Source organism: Triturus cristatus, chromosome 9, assembly GCF_964204655.1.
Source record: "Triturus cristatus chromosome 9, aTriCri1.1, whole genome shotgun sequence".
Classification (NCBI taxonomy): domain Eukaryota; kingdom Metazoa; phylum Chordata; class Amphibia; order Caudata; family Salamandridae; genus Triturus; species Triturus cristatus.
In genome coordinates this window covers 1025306322-1025332853 of record NC_140592.1, presented here as the reverse complement: position 1 = coordinate 1025332853, position 26532 = coordinate 1025306322, and the positions used below count along the sequence as shown (strand labels likewise).

General features: G+C 44.1%; 1 protein-coding gene and 1 long non-coding RNA gene across 5 annotated transcripts in view; one reads left to right on the top strand and one right to left on the bottom strand.

Annotated features, from left to right (window-relative positions):
* LOC146799262 (uncharacterized) overlaps positions 1-22279 on the bottom strand; it is an 81819-nt gene extending 59540 nt beyond the window's left edge. Inside the window, exon 1 of one of the 2 annotated variants that reach the window (XR_014968873.1) lies at positions 22195-22279. This is a non-coding gene — a long non-coding RNA (uncharacterized LOC146799262). Of the gene's footprint in view, positions 1-22016; positions 22145-22194 lie in introns of those variants that run through there. The other variant, XR_014968874.1, reaches the window with a different exon arrangement.
* A 667-nt stretch (positions 22280-22946) lies between these two features.
* YLPM1 (YLP motif containing 1) overlaps positions 22947-26532 on the top strand; it is an 820959-nt gene continuing 817373 nt past the window's right edge. For 2 of the 3 annotated variants that reach the window (XM_085626747.1, XM_085626749.1), the window contains exon 1: positions 22980-25299. In XM_085626747.1, coding sequence (XP_085482873.1) covers positions 23119-25299 — 2181 coding nt within the window. In that variant the 5' untranslated portion in view covers positions 22980-23118. Of the gene's footprint in view, positions 25300-26532 lie in introns of all 3 variants that reach the window. The other variant, XM_085626748.1, reaches the window with a different exon arrangement.

The following is a 26532-nucleotide window of genomic DNA, read 5'->3' as shown; positions in this document are numbered from 1 at the left end:
ATTTCCAACCAAAATGAAAGTCGGAATAATTAAAAGCACTGTCCATTAGTGAGAAGACATATCAGTAAATTGGTTAGAAAATCGGACTTTGGATATAGAATTATGCCATTGTATTTTATAAATATATAAATATTATATAAATACAGAAAACGGCACTGATTAATTAGTCTAAAATCCAGACCCGAGCCACAGTGAAGAATTCAGAATTGAAAATAAAGTAATCACGAGTGGCATAATCGAAAACACAAGGATTAAAAGAAACCCCTATAAAGATCGAATAAAGAAATAAATGATCCCCTTTATGGAGACACATTAACAATGTTGCTTTCTTTGGACCCTTCAACAGATAATTAATCCCACAAATGAATGACAACTTTTATTTTGAGGCCCAGGTAAGTCCACAATACGACCCTGTTCCTTAAAAGTAAGTGAAAGAAAGGGAGCCATTACTATAGGAGATGAACACTCCTTAGATATATATATATTTTTTTAACGTTTTTATTGGCAAGTGCGCAAGTTATATACATAGCATCAGTAAAAGAAAACACAATAAGATGTCAATTTGCATATAAAAACATAAAGACAACCCGTGGTTATGCTGTACAATAGTATATACAATTTCAGCTAACTTAGATATAAAGTACGGTACATATTTATATAATAGGCAGTCATAGTGCATCAATCTGAGGGATCAGAGCCATTCGGTGCATTTTGTGCTTGCTTACGTAGATGTTGCAACAGGGGTTCCCAAATATCTTTGGGCCTGGAGGTGGCAGGGAGCTCCTCAACGTTCAGTGTTAAGGTGTCACAGCAGTAAACCATATCTTTTAACCGTAGCTTGGAGGAGGGGCTAATTTTGCTGTCCCGTGTCATTGCCACCCTCTATTTGGCTTATAGTAACGCTACTTTTGTGAATCTACCTAGGTTTCCCTTCAGAAATGGGACTAGATGTAGCAGGCACACCTGAGGAGTGCAGTGGAGTTTTAGAGTAGTCATCTGCAAAATATTGATGATATCGTCCCAGTACGCCCTCACCTTTCCATATTCCCACGCCAGATGCCAAAAGTCTGCACCCACTCTTCCACACCGCTTACAGTTATTGTTGTCTCTTAAGCCATATTTAAATAGCCTATGTGGTGTATGATAAGTTTGATACAGGTAATTGAAATGGAAGATGGGTAGATTGCCGATGGATGCAAGTGCACTTGTGATTTGGCAACAATACTCCCAATCTTGTTGCGTGCGTAGCAGATCTAATTTCGCTTTTCACTGTTCCATGGCTCTATTGCGAAGTAGCGGTGTTGCTTCTCTCGCGGCCCTATACAGCTTAGTTATCATTTTGTGTCTTGTGGAGCTAATAAGTAGTACATGTAAAGACCATAATTGGGGGGGGGGGGGGTTCAGATGGAACTGTAGGGTAGTATGCTTGCAGTGCTTTTTTCAGCCTGTGTAGGATGAAGATAAATAATGGTGTTTGGTTATGTTTGTAACTGAGATCCTCGGTTGTTAAAAAAGTTCTGTCAGGGAAGATGTCCTGCATTTTATCAATCCCTGCTAGTGCCAGTAGTCTCATGGCACCCGGTTCATGTGTGACCGATGCTGCTGCGTGGTGCGACAGGGGTAAATGTGGGGAGTATGGAAGCAGTTTCGCTGCTCTACGACCAAGTGCCTGCCAGGTTGCGATGGTGAAGTATATTGAATTAATTTCTCCCCTGTGTGTGCCTCTGTGTGTGCGCGTCAATAAGTAGTGCAGAGGAATGGGATGGGCATCGCCATCCTCAGCGGCCACGTGCGGGATAAGATTGTGAGTGTTGTACCAATAGTGAGCATATTGAGCTTGAGCGAAGAGGTAATATAAATATAGGTCCTGTACGTTGAACCCCGCACGTATATAATCCAGTGCGAGAGTCGTCAAACTCACGCGAGCCTGCTTGCCTCCCCAGATCAACCTGACTAGTAGCGAACAAACTGTTTTAAAAAACACAGTGGGCAGCTGTATTGGAATAGTGCTAAAGAGATGAAGGAACTTTGGTAGCACGACCATTTTTATAAGTGCCATGCAGTCTGCCAGGGACAGCGGTAATCGTGTCCATTTGTCCACTTGCTGTTCTAAATGAGTGCAGTTTGTTCCGTAATTTTCGAGAGTGACTATCTCATGATCACGGTGCACCCACACCCCAAGGTATTTAACGGGATCCGCCGACCATATCAGAGGGAACTCGAGTTCATAAGGAGAAGTGTATTCAGTGATCGGCACCACAATTGATTCAGACCAATTAATGGTAAGGCCAGAAAACCATCCAAATAACACCCCATCCTGTGAGTATTAAATCTCATATTAGTATTATACTAATATGAGATTTAATACTCACAGGATACCGTCAATCTGCGGGTATAACTTGAAGACTATACCTGGATGGACACGTGCGTGACTTATAATTAAACACACACGTTCTGGAACTGATCCTTTCAAGTCTAAGTTGGGTAAGGAGCCTTGATTTAAACTGTCCCAGATTTATAAGGCAACGCATCGCCTAAGCAGAACAATGCGATTGTATTTGATAATAAGTACAATCGTGCTTTATTATAAGATGATGCACGCTTAGGAATTGGCCTATTAAAGCCAGTATTGGGTAATAAGCCCTGTTGAAACCCTTTTCTAATTCATTATGTAATAGGTTTTTTTAGTCAGAGTAATTTAATGGCAGCCGACTGTCTAGCTATAAATACGAGAAGAATGACCTTAGCAGTATAAACTTACTAGTGTACACTGAACCAACCACGGATAGCGCAAATGAATAGTTGTATTTTATTTTTTATACTTCTAGATTTTTGTACCTGAATTTTTAAATAAATGAACTGTATTATGAATAAGTCCTGAAGAAGGCAGGGAGAAAATTAAAGATCCGCCGAAACGCTGCGTCGACATTATTTGTAATAAGTGAATGGACTCTGTAATAGGGAAATTGCAAAGTTTTTGAAGAGATTGTTTATTTTATTGTAAAGTTGTGTGTGATTAATTGAATACAGTACAAAATTGCTTACACATGGGTGCATGTAGGTTTGACACCAACCTCTAGGCATCAGGCAGTATATATCTAGACGTTCTATTTAGATGTATTGTATTACAATGATCATCAATAAGAGTATATAAAAAAAATGTATGTGTATCACGTGTAATAAATTAATGTTATTAATTTTAATGAACTAAGTGTATGTTTTTTAATGCCAATACTGTTAACTGCCCCCATCCAATGATGGAAGGCAGACCCCTTGAAAGGGTCCCAACCTTCGAATACCTGGGTTTGACTTTGAATGATAAAATGGGATGGGGTCCACAAGTGGCCAAGGCCAACCTAAGACTAACCCAAACAGCTGGGGGCATCCTAAAAGTACAGAAGAATTGTACCCACAAAATAATAAGTGCCCCCCTTGAAATCTTTAAAGTTCAAGCAAGGGTATCATCCCTTTATGGGGCGGAACTTTGGGGACACACACCAGTAAGTAACCTGTCAATAACTGAAAATAACTTTATAAGGCAATTATTGGATCTGCCAAAAAGTACTCCCTTGGCTCCGCTCAGATTTGAACATCTGCCCAATTGCAGATGCTATTGCTGTCCGACCCTTACTTTACTGGAAGCGCCTGTGGAGCATTCCTGAGTTGGTGAATTACAAGGAGGAGCTCAAAGTAGTCATGGCTTCATTAGGATCTGGTAGGATCCCTTGGTTAACATTTGTAAAACAGTTACTTACATCGATCGGGCATGAGGAACTCTGGTTAAATCCCGAGGCTTCTTGCCCATCTATTTCCAAGAAAACCATGACAAGCATTGTAAAAGAATCTAATTTAAGGAATCTCTTTCGCTCAGTAAAAACTTCAAGCTCAACTGATATTTTTTTGGACGTTAAGTCCTTTTATAGCTTTGAGCCTGAGATTGATGCAATACAACCCACTTTAGCAAAGAAGCTCTATTTGCAATTTAGATATGGCACTTTGCCTTTCCATCATAATATTGATAGGTGGAAAGGGGGTCCGGCACGTCCTTGCCTAGGTTGTCGAATTGAGGAAGAAACTCCTGTACATGTTATCCTCTTCTGTCCAGCATATGCTTGCATTAGGAAGAAATGGATAATTCAGCTGTGCAAAAACCTGGGTATAAAGCAATATTTGGCCTTTTTTAGGATATTAAAAACTGATACCAACGCAGTGATTGTTTCTGCAGTAGCTAAACACTTGCACTCAATGTGGACAATTTGAAGGAATTTGATAAACAATGCTGCTATACATTAGCATTAAGTTTAATGGATATCGAGAGAAAAGAATACATTTTATTCTTTTATAATGATCATTGTTTTAATAATTTTAGAACTCTGGATAGTATTTAATCTTTTTAAAAAAATTTTTTTTAAAGGATATGTCTAACAATCATCTAAATAGTTGAGATTACATGTATGAATTGAATTGCTCGACCTATTGTACTGTTGTCTATTTTATGTGCTTTTATGGTAAATCTAACCGCAATAAAGCTTGATTGACTTGACTTGAATAGTTGTATTTTATTTTTTATACTTCTAGATTTTTGTACCTGAATTTTTAAATAAATGAACTGTATTATGAATAAGTCCTGAAGAAGGCAGGGAGAAAATTAAAGATCCGCCGAAACGCTGCGTCGACATTATTTGTAATAAGTGAATGGACTCTGTAATAGGGAAATTGCAAAGTTTTTGAAGAGATTGTTTATTTATTTTATTGTAAAGTTGTGTGTGATTAATTGAATACAGTACAAAATTGCTTACACATAGGTGCATGTAGGTTTGACACCAACCTCTAGGCATCAGGCAGTATATATCTAGACGTTCTATTTAGATGTATTGTATTACAATGATCATCAATAAGAGTATATAAAAAAAATGTATGTGTATCACGTGTAATAAATTAATGTTATTAATTTTAATGAACTATAATTGTTATAAATTGTTCTTTGTATGGTTTTGGTTCGGTGGATACTCTTTTTGGCATTTTTAAACATATTAGCATAGAAGGGAAAATGTGCTTATTCGAATTATACTACCCAGTCCCTTTTGGCTCTATTGGGGTAACTCTCTGATTTTGATAGTATATACAGAGCCAGCTTCCTGCAATGTTTGGATACAGGTTCCCCTTATAACCACCTTCATGGCCTCCCATTCGATTGAGCAACAGGAAGTCGACTCCCAGTTCTCCATGAAGTAACAGTTTAATTCTTCGGAAAGCGTGGCCACAAATGGAGGGTCTGTCAGGGCCTCAGTATCAAGCTGGCACAGGGGAATCTCAGATCTAACATCTCTCCCCCTGAGTTCCAGCAGGACAGGGGAGTGATCCGATAGATATCTAGGCAGGTAAGTTATCCCACCCACACTCCAACCGAGGTTTATGGGGAGAAACCAATAATCAAGTCTACTAGAGGTCCCTGTGGCAGGGGAGTGACAGGAGAACAGTCTAATATTTGGATGACGCATGGGCCATACATCCCTTAGGTGCATGCCCTCTAGTATATCCTGTAGTGCGCTAGTCATTTTGGGTTTAGTGGGGGGGGGGGGGGGGGGGGGGGGGGTCTGATGTTGATCAGAAGCTGGTTCCAGGTCTTGCCCACGATGTAGGAGAAGGCTCTGCGGATGTGCAGGGTTTCAGCGGATGAGAGGTTTCTCTTGGGTACATGGAAGGATGTTCTCTCGTTGAGGTATTGGGTTATGGTGTTGTCGAGGCATTTGTAGACGTGGGTGAGTATCTTGAAAGTTATTCTCTTTTCAACAGGAAGTCAGTGGACGTTCCGCAGGTGTTCGGTGATGTGTTCGTGTCGAGGAATGCCGAGGACGAGCCTGGCTGCGGTGTTCTGAATGGTCTGGAGTTTCCAGACCCGTCCCCACCCTGAACACCTTCAGGAAGTCACTCAAGACTTGGCTCTTCGAATTAACAAGGATGCTTCACGGGTGAGTAGGGCGCTTTACAAACCCCCGATTGACTCTCTATTTGTGGTAGTGTGGGCAAGCAGTAAGGCTTTATCAGAGGGTAGTGTTTGTTGTACACACTCAGGCAAGAAATGATGTCACACACTCAAAGACTGACCAATTTGTTTGTATCAAAAATATCATTTAGTTATTTTATTTCTATAACCAAGCCAAGTCTGGTGCAGGCAAGTGAAATAATACTTAGCAAAATCGTATGCAGTGATTTACAGTTGAATGCAGGTTCAAATGCAGTTGGTTGAATTACAGGTAAGTCACCAGGTCGAAATTACTTCTTAGTTACTTTACAGATTACTCTGCACATTACTTTTAAGATTACTTTTGCTAATCAGTGTGATATGCCTAGATGACACACTGAGACATTTTTCTAGGCAAAGTATTCACTTTTAGTACATTTGCAGTTTTTCAATGTTTCATACAAACAAACTTCACACTTACAAAGAATTTTCAAAGAAAAGCAGTCAATGCAATCCTATGGAAGAAAATGAAGTTAAAGGTTTCCAGGTAAGCACCTATTTGTGGGAGTTTGTAGTCTGGGGTTAGAACCAGGGTTTCCTTCGGGTTGAGCATACCCTGTTAGAACACAGTCAGCAGCACTAGGGCGGCCGGGTGCAGAGTGTTGAGGCCCAATGTTATCAAATGGGGGATAGGGGGCCTACGGTTGGTGGTTGCTCACGAGCAGGCAACAAGGTTGTGGGAGCAATGCTCCTGGTGTTAGGCTCGGAAGGATCCGAGTTAGCACCCAAAGTACACCCTCAGCTGCACAGGAGCGGCTGGGTGCAGGGTGCTGTTTTGGCGTTGGGTGCCATGTTGGTTTCAACTGGGACTACAAGCTTGGGGATGAAGATCTTCTGGAGGTGACCACCGGTTGGACAGGTAAGTTGGGATGCATGGGGATGCTGGGACACCATCAGTTGGACCACCCAAGGCCATGGGACATTGGGGTTTCTTACCAGCTCCGGTTGCAGGGATCCTCCAGAAAGGGGATGCAGGCGTTGATTGGAGATTCCAGGCATTTCAGAGATCACCAGGTCTCAGGTCAGGATAGCCGGGAAAACCTCCTGGTTGTGTTGGGCCACTCAAACTCGGGCCGGGGACATCGGGTGCAGACTTGCAAATTTGGCTGGAGCCAGAGTCTGTGGGTGAGAAAATCCGGTGCTCACGGGAGACAAAGTCTTAGTTTTGGAAGGCAGGGCTGGGCCCCCCATCTGCAAGATGGCGGGCCTAAGAGTCCTGCTTCACCTCACCTTCCCCATCTGAGAGGTGGCGTTGGCAAAGGCGGGCACACATCCCTTCTGCACTTGGTTTACCTGCTGATTCTCCTGCCCAAAGTGGGGGTCAAAACCGGTGGGGGCCAGTTGCTAGAAGCAGCAAAAGCCTGAGGTAGCTCACCAAGTCAGCAAGCCTTTGCAGCTTCACCTTCGTTGACCCTGCGCATCCTGGGGGAGGAGGCTTGGCACCTCGTCCCATTGTTTCAGACACCAGAGAGCAGCAGGCTATCGACCCAGGAGTACCGAAACATGTCTGGTGGTGGCAGCTGGCAAGCAGCCACGACACTAGAGTCATGTTTTTAAGGGGGCATCTCTACTACACCTACGCCCAGGAAACTGTTTCTGGGCACAGGGAGCGAGGGCTCCCACACCAGGGGTCCAAAAACATGTCTTGTGGTGGCAGGCAGGTGTTTTCCAGTCAGGGAACCCACCGGAGGCAGGTCGTTGTTTTCAGGGGGCACCTCTAAGATGCCCTCTGAGCGCACTGCATAATAAATCACACACTGGGGTCACTGTGGGTTATAATGATGAGAAGTTCGATACCAAACTTTCCAGTTTTCAGTAAAGCCATTATGGTGCTGTTGAGTGAGTAATGACAAACTCCCAGCACCATACTCTTAATGGCATTACTGCACTTACAATGTCTAAGTATTGGTTTAGACACTGTAGGGGTACAGGGCTGATGCACCTGTACCCTCACCACTGGTATAGGTCACCCAGCTAGATGGGTGGCTGACCTATACCAGGGCAGTGGGTTGTAGGCATGGCACAAAGGGATGTGTGCCATGTCGACTCTTCACGTTGTCAGTGGCAGTGTGTGTGTGTAAAAGTATAGGCCACTAAGGGTGGTACAATAAGTGCTGCCCTTAGAGGCCTTCCCTGGCCACAGTGCCCTTGGTGCCATTTACAAGGGACTGACATGTGGCCAAAAATTGCCCATTTCTGTATTAATGCAGTTTAAGGAAAGAACACAGGCCCTGGGTACCTGGTTGGTGGGAACCCAGGGCACACTAAGTCAAAGTACATCAACTGTTTGGCAAAAGGTGAGGGCAACCATGCAAAAAGAGGGCACTTTCTTACAATTCCCACTTTTTGAAATTTGGCAACAGTTCACGAAATACACTCACTGGTATGCTTAGGAATGGTACATATAATTCTTCACATTCCAGCGTAGGGTTTGGCTACTGTAGATACTGACAGTTGTCATCCATGTTTCTTGAAAAACACAATGGTTTTTTAAAATAAACAGACCAGAACCACGTTCTGGTCTGGTCTGTTCAGGAATCTCTTTGAGTGTTGGATCTAGATTCTTCACTAAATGCCAGTTTTGATTTATAGTCTTTTTGAGCCAGTTAGAAGAAGGGCAAAAAGTTGATACACAGACAATCCTGTCTGTTTTGGTTTTGTCTTTTCTTTGAAATAATGAATCACGTGGGGTCCACCATGCTCGCTTAATTGCTTTTTTCAAAAGTTTTTTGGGGTATCCTCGAACTAGGAGGTTGTTCTTAAGTGTCTCTGCATGGGCAAAATATTCATCTTTGAAAGTGCAATTTCTTCTTATACGCAAGAATTGCCCGTAGGGCAAATTCTCTTTGAGACTTCTTGGATGACTGCTTGTGAAGTGTAAGGCTTTGTTCCTATCTGTTTTCTTTTTGAAAAGTGTTGTGGCCAGCTTCCCATCTGTGGCATAGACTTCAACGTCCAAAAATGGCATTTTGGATCTTGAATGATTTGAACTGAATTTAATATCAGCTGTTCTGTTGTTAAGCCAGTCAACAAAGGCCTGTAGTTGGTCTTCATCTCCATGCCAAATCATAAACACGTCGTCAATGTAACGAACCCAGGTGTTGATCCTGTCTACAAATGGATTGTTGTTAAAGACAAAGGTCTCTTCATATTTTGACATAAAGAGGACGGCCAATTCAGGGGCAAAGGGACAACCCATTGCCACGCCCTTTATTTGGAGGAAAAATTTGTTGTTGAAGCTGAAGTAGTTATTTTTTAGTGCAAAAGTGGCTAACTCCATGATAAATTGTGTGGGCACTTTTTCCGGTTTGGGTCTTTTGTGGAGTAAGCTTTCCAAAACTGATAAAAAAGATCAAAGCATTGCCAATCAGATAGTCCGAGCCGCCCTTCCTAAACCTCAAAATATGACAATGAGAAGTTTTCTAAATTTGCCACCTATACAAGGACATCACAAATGTGGCTCATGTGTCAGTTGCGAATCCACCATGGAAGGTGTCCTCTTCACACATAAAGAAATTTATTGGAAACAAGATAAATTTACAAACTGCAAATCCAAGTATGTTGTGTATGGAATAGTCTGCCCATGCAACAAGCTATATATTGGTAAAACCAATCAAGAAATCAGACTAAGAATTCAACAGCACAAGTCTAGAGTACGAAAAAATGTCCAGAACGCACCATTGGTCAACCATTGGTTGGCCCATAACCACACGGAAAAGGACATCAAATGGACTGTAATTTCCAAAGTGGAACAAGACATGAGGGGAGGCGACCTAGATTCTAAACTATTAAGACGTGAAGCAATGCTTATTGTTAAATTCAACACATCTATTGATGGACTGAATGAATTATCTGAAATTTATAACTTGTAAACACCTGCCACACACAAAGGAGGACAGTTGAAGACTGTGGACCAGTTCTTTTTAATGATAAAAACACCTATTATCCGCATCCTTTATTTCCACCATTAAGAACCTGCCAACCTGTCCACTTAGATTTGCTGTTCTATCAAAGCCAGTCCAAATTGATCATATATCCCAATGAGTACCTGTCAGTATAAAAAGCGGCTGATTCACACAAGCTTCCGTATCCCAGGAGAAGCAGAGGTTTACAGTAAAAGGATTCACGAAAAAAAGTGGCCACTTTTGTTTTTCTAACGAAGGTTGTAGATGCAACCTTCATTCCGGTGAAGTTTATATGCACAAATAAGGTTCCCACATTCAGGAGGCAACGCTGTACATGAAAGCACTAGAGCCTGTTCCCTTATAAAGAACAACCACGAGTTTAACACGAGTCCGATCGAGCTCAACTCCAAGAGAAAATTGTATCTCTCTTGTCACCATAAGCCTAGTATCCTCTAAATCCAGCATTATTTCACCGCGAAAATTGGATTTCCCTATTTAGGAGACATCGTTGTCCACAACAAAGATCAGCATTCAATAAAGTTTGTCCATATACACGCGCGCCAGCGCAACGTCAAACTACATTTCCCAGAGGCAATAGAAAAATCGCGAGATTTAAACAGCGTCGATCAAGCTGAATACCAGGAAGACGCTAACGCTTCCAGGGCAGTGAGCAATACAACACTTCGGACACCATTGAATCTAAAGGTAAGAGATGTGTGAGCTTAGAAGAGGAGAGTTATAGTACTGATGCATACGCACCCACTTGTGAGATTACTTTTTGACATGGCCACTCATTCTTCACACAGAGAAAATCTAAAGTGAAAAGAATAAAAATACCGGCCATTCCCAGCTTGACAGACCAAACGCTAGGTTTCAAGGTATGCTTTCTACAAGCTCAGCTCTTCACACTCTGGAAAAATAGCATGACTAAGTGTTTTTGATATTAAAACAGTTCCTTTCTTACACCACAGAATCCTAAAATTCCCTGCCCACAGTCGGGTCCACGAACCACCAAGACATCATAAGTAAGACGTTATTACTGAATACTGACAGTTTTGTACGGTTGTTCAAACTGACAATGACTGGAAAATAAGTGTGGCATCATTAAGTATTTATGTTGTTACCTTTCAGGTCTATTTTGGAATTTCTTTCATTTCTGATTGTTTCTGCATTCGTGCAGGTAAGAGACAAACGTAGAGGCTAGAACAGGCTGACATCCATTGGTTTTGGGTCGTTTAGTTAATGCACTTTTTGTTTTGTTTTGTTTCAGTCTATCATTGGTCCTGATGAGGATCTCTCCAAGAAAAGAGATCTGAAACGCGTCGACCTGATTTTTGAGGCCAATCTTCTCACTCAAATTCAAATAGAGTTCCTTTTTTGAATTGGGAAGCCGGAAAGCTGAACGAGGGGACCGCGAGGTGCTGTCAGTGTCCCCTCCATCTCACCTGGAGTTTCGCCGTTGTCTGCCTGGGCTCCTCTCGCTGCCGCCTCAACGTGCGGCCATAGTGCGGGGAAAACTACCCCTCCCAGGTGCCCCAGCGGCTCCTGACGCCGAAGAACGCGCCCGGAGGCGCTTAAAACTCTGGTGCTCCCTCGGTGGAGCGGGGAAGCCGGAAAGCTGAACGAGGGGACCGCGAGGTGCTGTCAGTGTCCCCTCCATCTCACCTGGAGTTTCGCCGTTGTCTGCCTGGGCTCCTCTCGCTGCCGCCTCAACGTGCGGCCATAGTGCGGGGAAAACTACCCCTCCCAGGTGCCCCAGCGGCTCCTGACGCCGAAGAACGCGCCCGGAGGCGCTTAAAACTCTGGTGCTCCCTCCGCGTCGCGGGACGCGCGCGGGCGGACGCCGGGCTAAGCCCGGGCAAAGGGCGGGCCCTCTGTGGCCCTCAGAGGACCGATTGAGGCCGGGACGGGCCCCTCCACTAAAACCGTAAGACTTTGGATTGATTTTAATTGAGTGGATAAGAAGTTACATTAGGCATATCGACACATGTTGGCATTGCCGCATTTGTGAAGTTTAATTGAAGTTTTAGGCCCTCTTAGTGGTATAGTAAAACATGGCTAAAGCGATAGCAGGAGGTAAATCGGCGCCCATCTCAACGTTGGATAACTACCTAGTTAAAGTCGTCACCAAAATCAACAGTGATAGACGTAAATCATTAGGTCATGGTTCAAACACATTGCCTGCTGGTCCTTTGTTGAATGATACAGACATTGCACCCTTTACTTCATCCCATGTCACTAATTGTGTAAATGACAAGAATGATCTAACGCCTTTGGATGATTACATCCCTAGTGAACAGGAACTACTTGAAGTAAATAGAGATTTAACAACTGACGTTAACGAGACTGTAGAAGACTCTCCGGAACGGCCATCCCAAAGAATGCTAAGATCCCGTAAACGGACTCATCTTAAACAGGGTCCCATACGAACTAATCATAAGAAGACGGGCTCTGTGCCAACTATTCAGGCCACTAAGGATATAGCCACTACTAATCATCTTATGGCCAAGCTAGATTCTGATCAACTTGAATCCTTGTTAGGCCTCGTAGAGTCTAAAATCTTGAAAATTGTTGAACCCCTAGTTACCAAAATTGGCGAACTATCTATCGAGATTGAAGGTCTACGTAATCTTTTGGCAAATAAGACCATTTCTTCTGAGAACTCGACCAAAGCCGCGGAGGGCCTACCTGTCTCTGTTGACATCATGAGGCACTCAAAGGACACTCTAAATAGCACAGCCCCATCGGTGACTGTTCCATCAGTAAATGAGAAGATTACCTTTCCCCCTGGCAGTTGCCTAAGCAATAATGACGCAACATTAAGTACATCCCTGGGAGGTGCAAAACCAGATCTCCCCCCTGACTGCGCCCCCTTTGTTATTGTGCTAAAAAATGTTCCTCCTTTGAAGGATGTTGCCCAGAATTCCTCCTTTGAAACCCATGATTCTCTTAAAAACAAATCAGTCTCGTGGCTGAACAGGAATTATGGCTTCCCAGTACATTTATCTCATGTGATTTTAACCGCGAGAAGAGTTTCCTGGGTTGGGCGATCACGCAAGACTATAAAGGGGGATTGTGTAATAATAAACTTTAGTAATCCCCATATAGTGCACAACATCCTATCAAAAGCCACCCTGCTTCCTTACACTGGTGAGGGTATTACCCTGCATTCACTGGGTCATTTCTATAAAGAACAGAAAATATTATCCCACAGTGTTCCATGGGAGTCCAGAGTAAGTCATCCTGAAAGCCAGTTTCCTCAGGGTCTTGCCGTTTCAAATCGCTTTCAGGCCCTGAGTAACCTAGACTCTAATGATTGACTGCATCATGGGGGCACCATAAGACTTAGTATGGAGAACTTGTCCGTTGTGGAGGGTGAGGTCATGGCACCAGGTGGTCTTGCATCAACCACACGTGGAGAGGACACACAAAATGTCATGCCTGCATCGGGGATTGTTAATGATGAAAGAGTGGATGCAACTGATAGTATCCCTCAAATGCCCCTTGGCACTAGCGTCCTCAGTTGGAATATAGCTGGATTAAACAATAAACTTCATGACCCTATTTGGAGGGACACTCTATTAGGTCATGAAATCATTGGCTTGCAAGAAACTTGGGACACTGAAAACACCTTTCTACTTGACGGATTTTGTGCCTTCTGGTCACCAGCGGTGGCCTCAAATAGGGGAAGGGCTAAAGGCGGTCTTTTGACCCTTATTGCACTAACTATTGATGGCAAATATAGCAAAGTGGAAACGGGCTCACCCTACTGTTTAGCAGTCGAAATTAATTCCAACTTAAATGGGATCTGGCTTATAGTAAATTTTTATAATTCTTTTATTCAGAATATGCCTAATGAACACTTAAGCAGTCTATCTGAATTTTTACAAATGTATAATGAACTTTGTAAAAATCCGTATTCGGTTATTGTGCTTGGCGATTTTAATGTTCATCTATGTTTTAAAGATTGTTTTATATGGGACAGTTTAGGTCCACAAGATCAAGGTAACTCCCATTTTGAACATACACCACAGGGGATTCTTTTAGATGAGCTTCTAGTTGGGAATCATTTGGTTTATCCCGTAAATGACATAAATGACACCCCGACTTTTAAAGGAAGTGGAATAGGATCCACTATTGACTACATTTTTGTTACATCTAACTTAGTTGGTAATGTAAGTCATTATAAGGTTAATTGGTCTACTTTTAGTGACCATAATCCTGTCCAGTTAACTCTTACTGATGATCTTAAAAAAGGAATAGCGGAAAAACCCGCTGTCAGTATACTGGACATAAGGCCGACAGACCAAATGCGACGCCTGAAATGGTGTCAGTTGGTCCCAGAGGATTTTACCAAAAACCTGTGGGAGATGGTTGGGGACGAAATACTTCTGTGTTCACAGGATGGGATCTGCAGTGATGCAGTGTTGATAGCTTATCAAAAAATCTGCTGTCAGGTGAACAGTGATTTTAAAAAAGTATGTAAGGATAATCCCAAAGTTGGGGAGAAATGGTTTGATCACAGCTGCTCATTCTCCCAACGGAAACTTTTGTCAGCCCTTAAAGCGGTTCCACCGGACAGAGCGGAAATTGCCATGTGTAGGAAGGCCTACAAACTGGCTCAGAAGAAACGTAAAACCGAAATTAGGGAAAATGCATGGAATGACTTATTGTCCACTGATGTCATTAATAATAGTGCGAAATTTTGGTCCATCATAAATAAACCTTTTTTTAACGGTAAAAGTAACACTGAGCTTGAATGCGGCATCCAAGAGGTTGCCTGGTATGCTCATTTTAAACAGGTTTATGATGGAGATGGTTTAAAGGCGGGGCCTTTATTTAATTTTGATAATTATACGTTGACCTTCACAGAAATAGAGGTGACAAATGCGATTTTACAAATGACAAGTAATAAGGCGCCGGGACCCGATGGAGTCCCGGCTGACCTCTTCAAATCAGATATTAAACTGTGGTCTAAAATTCTTTTTAATGTTTTCATAAATGCATGTCAAAAGGGCCTCCCATCAACATGGGCGAAATCGGTCATCGTCCCTATTTTTAAAAAGGGGGATAGAGGCGACCCGAGCTGCTATCGACCAATTTCTCTTATAGACTCCTCAGTGAAAGTCCTGGGGAGAGTTGTTCTTGCCCAACTAAATGGTTGGCTAGAGGAATCTGGAAAACTCTCTATAGTCCAGTATGGATTTAGGAAAGGGATGGGTACCATAGACCAATGTTTAAACTTACAACTCTTAATTGGTAAATACACGGTGGCCAAAAAAGGAACCTTATTGGTTGCCTTTATGGACCTGTCATCGGCCTTTGACCGTGTTAATAGATCAAAACTATGGCCCATGCTCCTAGATCTTGGTGTTGATAAAGAGATTGTCTATTTTTTAGCGGACTTACATAGAGAGTTAATAGCCACAGTTCGTTATGACCAAAAGGGAAATTGTACCAAAGATATACCCATATCTTATGGGGTTAGGCAGGGGTGCATCTTGGCACCTCTCCTTTTTACCTTATATATAAACGATCTGGACACTACCCTTGTCGCCTCATGTAAAGATATCCCCCATGCGGGGAAATATTCAGTCCCTGCCCTCTTATATGCTGACGATGCTGCCTTAATCGCCAGAACGGGAGTGGGCCTTCAGCTACTGTTAAATTCTTTTGCTAATTTCATGAAGGATTTGGACTTATCTGTTAATTTTGTTAAATCTCATGTCATGGTTATTGGCCCTAAATCTGCCAAATCCAAAACTTTTTCTTGTGGGGGCCATCAATTATCGAGAGTCTCTTCTTTTCCTTATCTGGGCGTCCTCTTTGATGATCGAGATTCCGGGGTAACCCAGATACAGGCAAAAAAGATTGTGTTTTCTAGAGCCACAGTAGGAGTCCTGGGTTTTGCAAGAAAATTGGGAGCCAGACCACTGAAGGCTCTTATCCAAGTCTACAAGGCTAAGTGTCTTTCCATAGCCTTGTACGGAGCTGAGGTCTGGGGCATTAAAAATACTAAAAGCATTCAGACTGTTGAGGATAGATTCCTAAAAAATCTCCTCTCAGTACCAATTTGTACGGCTAATTATATCGTCCACCAGGAACTAGGAATTGGTTATCTCGAAGACAGCATTGCCCTGGCCCCGATCCTGAAATGGATTAGTATCTGGCTTAACCCGGATTTACATTTGAACCACACCATCCTGAGAGATTGTCTCTCGCTCGATCATGGCTCGTATATACCTTGGTTGAAATACATTAGGACCCTGGCCAAAAATCTCGGGAGACCCGAGTTGTATCTTTCTCCCGAGACTTTGGTAAAAGGCGACATCAACTGGTGCAAAGAAAGTTATAGTTGCATATCCTCTTTGGCAAGGGAAGAGAAGGAGCTGGTTATGGGTTCCGTTAGGAGCCACCAGCTCTGTAAGACAACACCTCTTATGGAACCTTATTTGGAATATGTAACAAACCCAAATCATCGTTTTCTTTTAACCAGATTTAGGTTAAATCAACTACACTTACTGATCGGTGCTAAGACAGATTGGAAAAGGGTGTTAGACCCTGGCCCTTGTTCCTGTGACAATTTCTCCCCCCAGGACATTATACACCTTTTTTTCTTTTGTGAGCACTTTATTGACATCAGGAAACGTTTCTTAATCCCAATCTTAAAAGACAAAGGCTTTGTCCAAGTGAGACCTGCGTTTTTGTATCTGCAGCTTTTAAATAATGTCTGGGAAACCTTCAACATTGCAAGTTTTTTAACTGTGGTAATTCGTACCCTGAAGAAATGAACTGTTCCCTTTTTAATGTTGATAATGTATTTTTAATGAAATTTCTGTTTTAATATGTATTTATTGTAGCATGCTTTTATGGTTTTGCACTAAAACCGAATAAAGACTTTATGACTGACTGACTGAATTGTGTATCAATTTTTCTGATGGCCCTCTTAATGTATTATGAATCAATATTGTCCGTCCAGATATGACTTGTATGAATGGGTATGAGTGATGTTTTTTTAATGTTTGTTGTAAAAAGAAAGTGTCTTTTTGTGTCTTTTCCAAAAAAGTCAAATATGCACACAAAAAAATTTTTTGTATAGCACTTCAAGATGAGTTTTTAGGTTCGTGGTATAATGTAGTACTATGTGTTTTCCATGATCTCAATTCATTTGTGATTAAATCTGACACAAAAAAGTCATCAGTGTTAATGTTTTAATGATTACACTCTGAATGAAAACATGTGTTAAATAATGGACAGCATTGGCAGCTTCTTAGGTTTTTGTTATTATTAGGCTAGGCCTTGCTGCCGTTACAGCCAAGACCCGAGATTGTTTTTTCATGTACAAGTTGTGGAAAGTGTCACAGCAGGAAGCTGCTGAGGGGATATGTGTGGTTGAAAGACTGAATTTCGCAAAAAAAGTCTAGCAGTAGTTGGCAATGGTAGGTCTACCTTGTCCACTAGAATGTATTCTCTGAGTAAAATTGTGTCATCAGCTGTTGATATTATATAGAGCAACATGTCCCTTTTACAGACATGGACAAAACCAGCTTAGATCCACCATGCTGTTAAGCTGGACTTTACAAACTCTGTGGAATAGTCGCGTGCCCTGGAAGGCCTTGAATATTACCGATTTATTTCTGCCCTATAATTTGACCAGAGAGCAGAAAATTATGGCAAAAATGGAAGCATTATATACAATGTTATACATAGAACATCTAGAGAAATTACCATTAATTGTGGTGGAAACACCATCAGCTAATTGGATAATTCATGGGTTTATAGCTCTGCCAGTTTCAATATCTCACTTTACGACCTGTTTAAAACACAACCAGGTAGGCAGATACAAAGCGTTAGCGGAGAGATTTGTACACGAGACATGGGTCCTACCTTTCAATTACAGGTGTAGGAATGGGGACACCGAGATTTTTATGAGCGGTTGTAGGAAGCTGGGTTTCTGTTGCAGTAACCCCCCCCACACTTTTTGCCAGACTACTGATGCACTTTGATTTGATGTACCCTGGGTCTCTGCCAATCAGGTTCCCAGGGTCTGTATTCTTTCCCAAAACTGTGCCTTGTACCCTCAGTTGGCACATCTCTGGCCATGTCAGTCCCTTGTAAAAGCACTATAGCCAGGGAAGGCTTCTAAGGGCTGTAGCACTCAGTGTACCACCCTTAGAGGCCCTGTATCTTTACACACACGCACTGCCATTGCAGGCTGTGTGTTTTGGTGCAGAACAAAGTAAAGAATCAACATGCTGCCCTGGCATAGGTCAGCCAACCCTCTAGCTGAGTGCAGAATACCAGTGGTGAGGGTACTGGTACATCAACCCTGTACCCCTACAGTGTCTAGACCAATTATTAGACACTGTAAGTGCAGTAATGCCATTAAGAATGTATGGTGCAGGGAGTTTGTCATTACGAACTCCACAGCACCAGAATGGCTTTACTGAAAACTGGTAAGTTTGGGATCAACCTTCTCAGCACATTAAACCCACACTGATGCCAGTGTGGGATTTAATGAAAAATGCACTCATAGGGCATCTTAGAGATGCCCCCTGAAAAACAACCATCCTCTGTTGGGTTCCATGACTGGTATACACCAGCTTGCCACCACAAGACATGTTTCTGTACCCCTGGTTTGGGAGCCTTCTCTCCCGAGCCCAGAAACAAAGCCTTTCCTGGGCAGAGGTGGTCACACCTCTCCCAGGCCTGGAAGAGCCATCTGTGGCAGGGGAGCTTCAAAGGCCTTGCCGCCTTTGTAATGCAACCCCCAGCCTCTCCTGCTCTCAGGAGCAGGCCCCCTTCCTGTCTCCCCTACTTTTTGGCAAATAAAAATTAGCACAGCCCCATAGGTGTGCCCACCTCAGCCAACCCCACCCCTCAGGTGGGGGAGGCGAGGTGAAGCCCTCTCTTCAGTGCCCGCCATCTTGCAGATGGCAGGCACTCTCTAATCAGGACTAGGGATTGTGCCCACTCCTCCACCTGGGCTGAGCACACAAAGGGTGTAGTCACCCTAAGGTCAGTAGCCATTTGGCACTAACCTCGAGACCCCTAAAAAGCCCCCTAAATACAGTATTTAGGGGGCAGCCCTGAACCGAGAATGCAGATTCCTGCAACCTCCGAAAAAGAAAGACGCAAGAAAACTCCCTGCAGAGAACACTGCAGAGAAAAAGTTACTTGGCCCCAGCCCGTCTGCAGTCTCCAGAGATCCTGCGTCAAAAGTCACCTTGTCCTGACTGCCTTCAACAAAGACTAGCTTTCCTATGAACAGCAGCTGTGTTCAAAAGACACTCCAAAGACAGACTGTGAGCCTGCTGAGGACAAAAAAACATGTTGCCTGGAACCACCACTGCACCAGACGCCTACGGCCCGATCCGGGTGGCCCACCGGTCCCAGAGAGGTCCCTCAGTCCTCCAGCACTCCCTGACGGCGCCTGCAGCCTCTGCACGGAGACCCCGCCAACCGTGAGTGGCCCAGTATGGTGAAATACGACCTCAAAAGACACCCCTGCATCCAGCCGCCCTGCGTCCTGAAGAAGAGTACCCGAGAAGCACCTACGTCCCCGAGCCCTCCAACTTACCTGCCCGGCTGTTGGTTCCTCCTGGACTTCTTCCTGGACCGAGCATGCAACCAAAATCTAAAACCGGCAACTCTCATTGAAATCAAAAGGGTACCCAACGCCAAAACTGCACACTGCACCCAGCCGCCCCTGTACCGCTGCAAGTGTACTTTATGTGCTAACTCAGATTCCCCCTTTGCCCTTAGCCTAACACCAAGAGCTTTGATTCCACAACCTTGTGGCCTGCTCGTGAGCAGCCACCAACCGGAGGCCCCTATTCCCCATTGGATAACATGTAGCCTCTGCGCCCGCCAACAGTGCTGCTGAGGGTGCTTTGAGACTGCATCCTTGACCCTGGGGGACACAAACCTGGTTCTAACCCCAGAATCCCAAAAACATGTACTTACCTGCAAACCGATAACTTCATTTCCTCCCATAGGACTGCATTGACTGTTTTCCTTGAAAATTCTTTTAAGTTTCTTTTTTTTTTTTACAGAGTATTATATAGCGCAAACTTGACCCGAATCGAGTATCAGAGTGCTTTACATAGCACCAGTTGCATTACATGAGGACACATTCATTACTGTTAGGCACGGGGAGATTAATTGATTTGCCCAGAATCACAGGATGTTCAGCGTCATTGCAGAGACTCGAACCCAGTTCCCCAGATTCAAGGTCGAACGCCCTAGCCGTTAGGCCAACTCCTCTCCCCTGTGTGGAAAGAAGTGTGGAGTTGGTTTGTATGAAACACTGAAAAACTGCAAATGTACAAAAACTGAGTCACTTACCTTTCCCCCAGGAAATGTCCCAGTGTGATATTGAGGCATAATGTACAAAGTAATCTGTAAAGTAACTGAAAAGTAATTTTGAAACATTGACTTACCGGTCATTCAATCAACTGTATTTACAAACCTGTAACAAAGTAATTTTCATTAAGCTTGCTTGTATTGTTCAACTTGCCTTGAAAAGTATCATTTACACATACCTGTACCAGGCTTGCTTGGTTCGAGAAAATAAATATAACTAAATAATATTTCTATACAAAACAAATGGTCTGAGTGTGTGACATAATTTGCTTCCTGAGTGTGTACACCAAATGCTTAACACTACCCTCTGATAAAGCCTTACTGCTCGCTCACACTACCACAAATAGAGAGTAAGGTGCAATCTACTTTTACCTTCGTCTACTGGACCCCGTGCACACTATACCTCATGATGGTATAGTATATAAAGAGCCAGCTTCCTACAGTGGTACTGACTGCTAGAACACTTCCGCCATATGCAGAGCATGCAATCCTTCAAAAGCTAACTTAGTGTTATGAATGCAGATATAAATTCTTGGGCCTTCGCTTGGGCATACTGCTTATGAGCTAGAAATGATCCTTTGTAATCAATCTTTAATCCTAAGTATTTATAATCTCGAGTCCCTACAATGCGCTTGTTGCTTAAAAAACAAGACTACTGCTTTATAATTATTTTGCTAATTACCATTATTTTTGTTTTCCCTACAGTCGCCTCCAGTTTATTTGGCAGGTAATACTTATATAATTTATCAATGAGCCGCTGCAATGCAACTATTGTTTCACTGAGAAGAAACACACTGTCTGCATACATCACGTTTACTCTGTAGCTGTACATGTGTGTGTATTTTAAACACTCTTTGTGTCATGGAGTGTATCAATCACTGGCAGGCTTCTGAGACTGAATGCAACATTCCATGGTTGTATTATTGTGTTATGTAGTTAATGAGGATGTTTGGTCAGATATAATTGTGGTCTATTTTCATTGAAGGATGTCTTGTATCCTGGTTTTGTGTTATGTCTAAGGTCGTGTCAGTAACTTGTAGAACCTGCTGCCACTTTACTTTTCTACTTCCTTGCAAGGACAATTCTCACCCTCAATGGGTCAGATTCAAGTTAATTGTATTTCGTCATGTATACCACTCAATAAGGGAATCAACCACATGCAAATCATTCTTGGTCCTGTCCTAAAAAGAACAGTGAAGTCCAAGCAGCCAGGCATCACCCGCTATAAAAGCAGAGAATAAAGAACACGATTTACCAACACTTTGCAACTACACAAATCCACAGTAAAATTGTGTGTCTATTTTACTGAAAACAGGTGAGTATTAAATTGAATCACCAGTTTAGTTATATAGACCTTTTATAAAAATGCCCAACATGCTAAAAAAAATGTTAGCACCGTGGTACGTTGTCAATACCTTATCCTAAATGTCTGGTGAACAATGGAGGACAGATAAAAAAAAAGGATTGTGAAAGAAGTCATAAAGATGCGCACCTGTCAACATATCAAAGAAAATAACATATCTTAGACATGGCGTGGGGGGGTTAACTCTTTAAAGTTACTATGAAGTGGGAGAAGCTAAAATAAAACAGCTAGTAAACGCTATACAATGGTACAATACAAAACGTAAGGGGCATATTGTTATTTAAGACCTGAGGAGGGCGAGAATTTCGAAACATAGTACTTTTTAAGATGGTTATCTTTTTTCTGTATCCTAGCTTACCTGTGGTTTAGGAAAGTTTGCTTTGTACCACTTATTGTGATGAATACATTATTAAATTGTTTAACTTATTACTTCCTAATAAGAAAATTAAATACGTAGTAGGAGTCAAATATGAAGAAGTTCAAAGTACGCGAAACGTAAAATAATCACAGCGCATGTCCGGTAAGACGCAACCCACCTCTGTCAGACGCACGCGTCCGCTTACGCAGCTCGTGTAAAATGGCGGGTTTTCTATAACGGGCGCGCGCAAAGCTCAAAATGGCTGCCGAACGAACAAGTATTTCTCCCAGACCGGCTCAAGTCTAATTATAGTAATTATGGGATAACCAGATCTTAAAATGGCCTTCCTACGCACCCCAAACCCCCCAAAAACTGCTGTTTATTAGAGCAAACTCCTGTCCAACATGCAACCTTTCTCCGTGATCTGTAGCGAAAAACGAGCGCACCACCTACGATGGCGGCTAGCATTTTCCGGTCACAAAAGGAACAAACGTCATTGATATAAAAGACAGACGAGGGCAGAAGCGCTCTGTGAGCCGCAACAAGTCATCGGCCATATTGAAGTGAACAATTACGTGTCCGAATAATTGGCATAAAATGAGTGGACCAAACAGCGCCGCAAGTAGAGGTTACAGCACCCTTCAATAGAGAGGTTACTTAAATATTTGGAAATAGGTTCCAGGCACCACTGAAACACTACTCACTTCAAATATCTACATCTACTCATTTGTATTGTTTGCATAATAGTTGCTAACAGATTGAAGGCAACAGCATGCTCGCTTTGATAATGCCACCTTCTAAATACCAACAGACACTCGCTACTCCTGCCCCGCGTCTAGTTTGGCATTGAGCGCACACTTCTGCCTATGCCTCTGTCTACCCTCCTCGCCATTTGACGTAGTGACGTCACAAACGTCCCGCACGCTGCGTTCCGTCGCAGTGTGGCCGCGCAACGAGCAAGGAAGCCAGACGGAGCCGCGCGCGTGTGGAGCAGCAGAAGTGGTGCCTGGAACCTTCCAGAGGCCTAAGAGCAACCGCAGACCCCATCTTACTTTGGCCTAGTGCTCCCGCTGGGGGCCAGGCAACAAACTCTTCCTCCGTCATGTATCCAGCCTGGGGTAGGTACGGGGCGCCTCCCGCCGGCGCTCCCACCTATCCTCCTGCATCCGTCTCCACGTACCCGGCAGCTACTTACCCGCCAGCCACTGCGACCTCAACTTACCCGGCGGCCGGCTACCCGGCGACTTCCACTTACCCAGCTGCCGCTGCCTACCCAGCAACTACAGTAGCCTCCACCTATCCGGCTGCTACCACTTATCCCGCGGTTACAGCTGCCTCTACTTACCCAGCGGTTTCCACCTACCCTGCCACTACTGCGGCTTCCAACTACCCGGTAACCACAGCGGCCACCACCTACCCCACCGCTTCAACCTATCCGGCCGCTACTGGCTATCCGGCGTCCACCACGGCCACTACCTATCCCGGTGCTACCACATACCCAGCGACGACGACGGCCTCAACCTACCCAGCAACTTCCACCTATCAGGCCACGACTGCGGCCACTACTTTTCCACCGCCGTCTTCAATAGAAGCAACCGAATCCGCATCTGCCGCAACGGTATCTGCCGCCACTCCATCAACGACTGCCTCCCCCACGTTTACCAACACGTTTGATAATATCCGCGAGCAGCATTTAGCGCAACTCGCGCAGCTTCAGCAAATGCACCAGAAGCAACTGCAGACTGTGCTGCCGGTAGGAGCCCCCGGTGGACCACCACCCCCGCCGCCTCCGGCTCAACCACCACCCCCGCCGCTGCCGCCACCACCCGAACCTCCCGTTGCTGCTACAGCGCCCCCTCCCGCAGCTCCATCCTATACAGACTGGGCCACAGCGCCACCGACAGTGTCTTATCCGGTTCAGCAGCAGTATGTGCGTAAAGAATATGGGGCCTACCCGTCCTACGACCAGCCACCACCCGATTATACACACTCGCCCATGACCGACTATTCTCAGGCTTCCTACCCTCCTGTCTACCCGCCCGTGTACCCACCACCCGTAGCAGATTACTCGCAAGCAGCTTACCCTCCACCAGTGGCTGACTACACTCAGACCGACTACTCACAGGCTTCTTATCCCCCTCCAGATTACCCGCCTCCCCCCACCGAGTACCCTCCGCCCCCCACCGAGTACCCCCCTCCTCCTGCGGAGTACCCGCCGCCTGAATACCCCCCACCCACTGAATATCCACCCCCTACAGATTACCCACCCTCTGCTTACGCCCCTTCTCAGTATGCAGTCACTGATTATTCTCAGGCTAAGACAGAGTTCACCCCAGCGCAGCCGGTGTACCCATCCGAGTATCCCCCACCCTCTACTGTGGTCCCGCCACCTGACACCAGTGCGCCACCTCAACCTACCTACCCACCACCGCAGCCCGGTTACCCACCACCACAACCAGAAACTCCTACGGTCACGACCCGTGCAGAATCTCAGTCCGGGTACGGTGCATCCCCCGCAACCCAGCCTGAAACTGATGGCGCTGCTTCCTTGAAGGATCGCACTCAGGCAGTATCGGAGGTTATTACGCCACAAGTTACCACACCAGTCTCATCGGTTTACGGTCAAACACCACCTGAGCCCGCTGCGCCCACATACTCAACTGGTCAATCTCAATCTTCACAGCCTCCATCAGAGCAAGAATATACTACATCGCAAGCTTCGTCATCTTATTCTCAAACCCAACCTACCTATACTTCGTCCCAATCTGACAGTACATCAGCACAGTCAATTTATGCTTCTTCTCAACCTACCTGCACATCTTCCCAATCAAGTTACACATCTTCGAAATCAGATCTTACTTCGTCCCAACCTATTTACACTTCTGCTCAAACATATACTTCACCTCAAACGGCCTACACCTCCTCTCAGTCAACGTATACAGTTTCGCCGTCTCCATATACATCTCAGCCAACAGGTGCATCATCTCAGTCTGAGACTACATTGTCCCAACCAACCTCGACGTTATCCCAGTCTGACAACACTGCAAGCCAAACGACTTCGGCTTCATCGCAGCCAGTCTCTACGTCATCCCAAGGTACTTATACGTCACCTGAAGTGACCTCAGCGACGTCCCAGGCGGCAGTGGTAACATCCCAGCCTGAAACAGTTCAGTCCACAGCCGCATCAGGTTCTTCAGATCCTAAAGAGTCGCAGCAAAGTGGCTTGTCTACCAGTGCAGAGCAGGAAGCAGCCCTGAAGACTGATGCTTCAGAAGCTCCGCAGGTAAGGCTGTTCTGTTTATTAATTTTTTTTTTTATCTGGAATGCTTCCGATCAGAGGATTTAGGCTCTTCAAGTTACATTTCGATGTTATTCGAATATACGATTACTTGGCCAGTTAATCTCTTTATATGGTCATGTCCGTAAACTGTAGTTGAATTGCACATTTTATTAAATAAATGTTTTCTACATGAAAATCCAGATTGCATTCTGTTACTCTGACGTGCTTTTTACGAATGTTATGTTTTCTTTTTTAATATCGGTAAGTAATCATTTAATCGGTTTCTCCCAATAAATGGTTTCGAGTTGTAGGGTCGATCTTACACGCCCGTATGCATGCGAGTACAAAACTGTACTTTTAGAATTTGAGACAGGGTCATTGTTGGTGTACTAGGGATGCAAATACATTTGCCCCTTATCCGCTGTGGGGGTTCTCTCCAATATGTAAAGATGGAATAGTGTAACAAGCTTATTCCTGGTTTAGAAGCGCAAAGCATGCGTGCTGGGCGTTGATACCCGACCCATATGGATATCCCTCTGAGTCTAGTTGGTGAATATAGCTGAGATATGGACTGGTGGAGCCCAGACAAGTCACATAGGACGCGCTAAATAACATGCGATGTGTATATTGCTCACTGGGTTTGTCTGGTAAGGTTGTTGGCTTTTTGGTATCTAATTATTTTGTAGGAAACGACTCTTTAATTGTTTAATAGGAGCTTGGCTTTGCAGGTGTCTGGTTGTGCCACAACATTTTAAGTTTACATCTGGGCTTGCCGGCAACATGCTTAAATTAACTATTGCGTATTCTAATTGAACAGTACCACTGCTCCCAAAAAGCAGGTGGACTTTGAAGACTTTTAGGCACCAATTTAATTTCGAATGCACACCGCGGGAAAATTATTGGCGCATAGAAATGTGATGCTGCATTTAATTACTCTCTACCAATACAAAATGCCAAATTTAAGTATTCCCGTCGATGTGTACAGGTGGTCAGGAAAAATGCTGACATTCGCTGTGCTAGAGAGCCAGTTGGTGAAACGAGTTGACCTATTGCCCCATGATGTGGAGCGAGGAAACATGTCAGTTCAACCGTCTAATGGGCAAAATGCTGGCCCGAAGGTACATTGTTTCTTTTACCCACTACAGCATCGGGTATATGCCCTTTACACAAGGAGAACTTTAAGTTCCAGGTACTATTGTGGCAACGTATGTTTTTTTTGTTGGTGCGGACATTAGC